Source organism: Vicia villosa, linkage group LG7, assembly GCF_029867415.1.
Source record: "Vicia villosa cultivar HV-30 ecotype Madison, WI linkage group LG7, Vvil1.0, whole genome shotgun sequence".
Taxonomy (NCBI): Eukaryota; Viridiplantae; Streptophyta; class Magnoliopsida; order Fabales; family Fabaceae; genus Vicia; species Vicia villosa.
The window spans coordinates 51,325,105-51,330,426 of record NC_081186.1 but is presented as its reverse complement, the minus strand read 5'-3'; the positions used below and the strand labels follow the sequence as shown (position 1 = coordinate 51,330,426).

Here is a 5,322-nt window from a genome sequence, read left to right as displayed (position 1 = left end):
GTTCAGACAAGAAGTGTACAGGGAGCTAGCATAAATTCCAAAAGAGAAAGTTCTCAATGATAGCTTAATAGTAATTGTATATATAGAGACATCATGCATGACAGTTATAATGTTACTACCATTTTTCTTTAACACCTAAGTGCCACCGGATTGACCACACGCATCCACCTAGTCATCACTCGCATATCCAGCTTTATCCTAAAAGGATTTGGTCTAATGAAAATCAATGTGTGTTTCCATACCCTTTAACAACGTTGGAGGGTATTTTTTAATCACATCCATTATGTGTCTTTCAGTCTTATTATTAAAGGCTCTCTAGATATTCCAAGAGAGCACCATGACTTCTTTGGAACCTAACATAACTAGTTAAGTTGACGGAGGTGACAAAGTAAGTCCCGAACACAAGACAATTTACGTAGTCGACTCCCATTCAAGGAGAGAGTAATGAACAACTTCCTCTTCTTGAGTAGCACCCTCATACATAGCGCATTGGTTATTTCCATGTGTCCGACTTGCTGTCAATTCAAAATGCAAAATATTGTATAGTGTGATGGCCTCCAAACCTAAATTTATTATAGGAACAATGAAGGTGTATTTAGTAGTGATAAGCACACCCTTTTGTGTTAGACAAGAGTTTAAAGTTGGTCCAATTTTGTACGAAGGTCCACTAATAGTAAGATGTGGTTCTAAAATGGAAGACTTGGCCTTGGCGTGCGGGTCTCCTCTGTGTGTTGGCTGACGCACGTCTCAGATAGGTCCATTTTTATCAAATCTTTGTTTTTTGGAAATCGCGCCAAGTTGATTGGGTCCAACAATTTTGTTGTCATCACTTATTTCTTTTGAGGAAACATCAATCGCCTTGATTTTAGAACTTCCTGGATCTTTAGGCGCATTATTGGATAAAGATTTCCCTTGACCATAACTAACTATTTTGTTGTGTTTATCCCCCTCTATACCACTGACTAATCACTATGAACTACATTTATTTCTCTATATTCTTTTGCTACAATTTCGATGATATCATCGCCAAATTCCTGATGCACTCCCTTTAGTCTTTGCTCACGGACATCATCATTTTTCCGGTGGATCTCTTGGCTGCACCACCATAGGAACGACCAGTTGCGTCAAATTATTTAGTGTATTCTTGCAATCACGAGTGTAATGCCCATAACAACCACAACTAAAGCAAATAACGTGAAGACCTTTCATACCGCACATTGTATTGGTGGCCATTAACATTGACCTTTATAACAACCGGCAAGGTCAGTTCAATCTCCACACAAATTCTCGCAAACCTTCCCCTCTCTATATTCAGGGTGTTAGTATAAATCTTAATAGGACTATCCACAACAGATGTCAAACCAATAACGAGAAATTTATCATAATACAATAAGTTAAGCCTTGGAAATCGAATCCAAACTAGAGTCTTCTCTACCTTTGCGAGAGGAGATGCAAAGTTTGGACTCCATCGAGCCACTACTAAATAATGGTCAAACAACATCTAGGGGGCTTTTGACATAATTAACTTTATCCTTATCTGCGAGCATTTCGTACTTGGCCATAAAGAAGTCATTGTCAATGTCCATGATCTCAAAACCTCTAAATCTTTTTCAACCTATCATTCATCAAATGATAACCCACATTCTTCCCAATGAGTTTAATAACTAGCGTCTCCTTCTAAGGATTGCACAACTTTTGAAAAATCTTCTCATCCATCGTGATCTTTGGTAGCAATCAGTTTTCTCCTTCAACAGAGACTTTCATAAGTCTTTTTTCAATCAATTTCCTCCTTCAAAAGAGACTTTCATAAGTTCCTTTTCAATCAGATCTAATCTCTCCTTCACAGTAGTGACTCCTCAATCTTTAGTGAGAATATCTCGGAATGACGGTCTACGAGACTTAGATATAGAGATGGACCCATGTAGAATTGTGTATGGGCTTATACCCCCACTAAATTTTAAATAATTCTTTATATTACATGTGCTGAATAAAATGTTTACCACAGTTTTCTACTATATTATATATTTAGCAATAATTGAAAAAAATTTATAAAACCCCCACTACTCAATTGTTTTGTTCCCCCTGTTTACTTAGATGTATCTTCATCCAGTGACTTGACCAACGACAATGACGTGAAAGCGTCACACATGACTTAAGTTTTATATGTATGGATAAATGTGTGAAATATCTTTCTATTATAATTGAAATAGAATGATTTTTTCTAAATAGAAAATAGAAATCATTTTATAATTAAATAATTACATTCTACTTATAATTTTTATTCACATTTCTATTCTCATAATTTAATTTTTTTCAAATAATATTTCTTAGTTTTAATTTTATTTTGTGGTTTTGGGTTTAAATTAGGCGTTTAGGTGTTCTCGGAAGAACATAACAGATGTTACGTTCCTTTTCATCTTCACTTCACAAAGTTTCTCTTTTCATGGCATCGGAAAAACCTCAACGTCTTCACCAAAGTAACCCTCTTTCTTCTCTCTTCTCTCTCATTTGATTTTGTCACATTAACAATTTTGATTTAATTTTCGATTTTCATGTTTTCAGCAGTTGCAGGAACCAACTTCCAGAACACAACAAAAAGGGCAAAAACCATGGCCACTGCCACTGCAAATGCAACAGAGTCTGCTATGAAGGGACCTTTCACCAATTATGTTGAATATCTCAATAACCTTGTAATGTTTCTTATCTATGATTTTTCAAGCTTGCTAAATTTCATTGCATGATTGTGAGTTCAGTGTGGAAAAGAGTGAAGAAATTAGGTTTAAGGGTTGGTGTTTTGATGCCTAAAGATTTGATCTTTTATTAGTTTTTATAATTTTTTGGTGTGTGTTTAATGGGGTTTTGAGAAACATTTAGGTTTACAACTCATTTAGGTTTAATGGGGTTTTGAGAAATAATTATTCTCATTTAGGTGCACAATGCATGCTACCCCTTCATATAAAGTTTTGATTCACTGATAATATTTAGAAACTGACTTAACAATAATTTGAATGCCTTTGAATTTGAAGTATATGCATACTACCATTCAGTGCTATTGACTGTTATTTTGAGACTTTTGTAAACCTGTATTTGTAGAATGATAAACGGGAAAGAGTGGTGAAAGCAAGCCGTGATATAACAATGAATAGCAAAAAGGTCATATTTCAAGTGCACAGGTTACCTATGGATTTTACATCTCAATCTCTTCCTTCTTTACTTGTTCTTTAATTTCTTGGTCTTACATACCATATTCTATTTTTTTTAACAAGGATGAGTAAACACAATAAAGTGGAAGTACTTGAGAAAGCAGAAAAGGATTTAGCTGCTGTGACAAACCAGTATGTGTCTCGACTAGTCAAAGAACTGCAGGGAACTGATTTTTGGAAGCTAAGACGGGCCTACTCACCTGGGGTATGCTTTGAGTTACTTTATTGTTTCAATGTTTGAGTTCAAATCCTTTTATCTGATTTTTTTGTCTGTGTTGGCAGATACAGGAGTATGTCGAAGCAGCTACGTTCTGCAGTTTCTGTAAAAACGGAACTCTTTTGAAGCTTGATGAGATGAATGACACATTGTTACCACTTAGTGACCCTTCTCTTGAGCCTCTGCAGATAAACATCCTTGATTATCTTTTAGGGGTGAGTTTCTTTTTCGGTTTATACTGTTATCCAAGCGATCTATTCATGTTGTTGACTATTTGATATAACAAAGCCCTGATGGTGACACGGCATTAACACCTCAACACCAATAATAATTTGAGAAAAATAAATCATTGAATACCTCTGACACAGACACCTGACAGTGGCACGACACTGGCATCTCAACACCAATATTAATTTGAGAAAAATGAACAATTGAATGTAACCACATGTGTCGGTGTTTTGTTAGTTTCATTGTTAACATTTTAATAAGGGCAGCTTCAATGGATTCTTAAGTGCTTGATTTGTTGTGATGATCTCTACAATTCTGTTTGCTTTTATTTCTCCTTTGGTAATCTTTATATCTAGATGAAGTTACCATCCAACTTAATTATACTTTTTCTCTATAAGGTTCTCAATATTCTGTTGCAGCTTGCAGATTTGACAGGAGAGCTCATGCGGTTGGCTATTGGTAGGATATCAGACGGTGAACTTGAATTTGCTGAGAAAATATGCAGTTTTGCACGTGATATCTATAGGGAGCTTACACTCGTCGTGCCACATATGGATGATAGTTCTGATATGAAAACAAAGATGGATGTCATGCTTCAAAGTGTCATGAAAATAGAGAACGCTTGCTTTAGTGTTCATGTGAGGGGGTCAGAGTATATTCCACTTTTGGGATCAAATGATGCAAGTTCATTCTTAGTAGGAGTTCAAGATATTGAACTATGAGGTATTTCATATCATTATTCTTAGTTACATTTTACTCTAGGATTATATTTACCTCTTTGTTCCCTTTTCTAATGCAAAGATGTTTCCTTATCTTGTAATCTATGCAGATGAGTGATATTTACAATGATTTGCAGCGAAGACGATATGCGTGGTTGTCATTTTATTTTAAACGTTCAACATTTCGCTTAATGTTATTAAGCTTGTTTTCTTAGTTTTCTCTTAGATCCAAGAAACTTTGGCATAAAAATAGAATTATGCTACCATATGAATATTTTGGTTTTTTAATCAGACACTAATATAGGTGTGTCCAAGCCTTGTTTTGAAATGTAGGCAGTTCTAACTGAATGAACCATGAATTATCCATATCTTGCATTTGTTTTACATTGTTATTTTGTGTAACTGATGTAGAAGGCTAATTTCAGGGGTAGATTATCAATTTTGTTGACAGTAGATAATAGTGTTATGTTGTAATGACACCAGCTTTACTTTTTGACATCAATGACCCCCTTAACAGAGTCTTCATTTTCACCTTCCTCCTAATACCGTCAAACAAGATTTGATGTTTTCGTTCTTGGCGACAAGATCTGAGTTTTGTTTATTCCTTCTAGTAATATTTAGTGCATGTTTGTGTTCATTCTTGTTAGCGAAATATTGATGCTGAATGCGTTGGAGCTTTGTTGAATCCTTTTCATTTTCTGCTTTATGCTGAAAATGTTGAGGGTAATCAACAATGATGACAATGGCAATGACGACGAGGGGAACTCATAGAAACGATAACTGCAACAACAACATTCACAATAATGGCAGCATTCCTTAGATATTTTATTTGGACTAAAGCATGCTCATGTAAGATATTTATTCTAACAAAAGTATAGAGCTTCACAGTTCATTCCTTAGCTTTGGTTTTCAGCATTGTCTTCATGTGTCATCTTCCTTTTCCTTAAACAGTCAT

At 35.1% G+C, this 5,322-nt stretch overlaps 1 protein-coding gene across 2 annotated transcripts; it reads left to right on the top strand.

Annotated features, from left to right (window-relative positions):
- Nucleotides 1-2,338: 2,338 nt before the first annotated feature.
- Nucleotides 2,339-4,751, top strand: LOC131617218 (uncharacterized). Of its 2 annotated transcripts, none has more exons than XM_058888557.1 (7): nucleotides 2,339-2,477; nucleotides 2,566-2,690; nucleotides 3,094-3,173; nucleotides 3,267-3,408; nucleotides 3,486-3,635; nucleotides 4,068-4,371; nucleotides 4,478-4,751. In XM_058888557.1, exons 1-6 carry the CDS (start codon nucleotides 2,399-2,401, stop codon nucleotides 4,368-4,370), a joined length of 879 nt encoding a protein of 292 aa, XP_058744540.1. In that variant the 5' UTR covers nucleotides 2,339-2,398; the 3' UTR covers nucleotide 4,371; nucleotides 4,478-4,751. The 2 variants fall into 2 exon arrangements, with proteins under 2 accessions (XP_058744540.1, XP_058744539.1); XM_058888556.1 differs by having other exon boundaries at nucleotides 2,563-2,690.
- The last annotated feature ends 571 nt before the right edge of the window (nucleotides 4,752-5,322 follow it).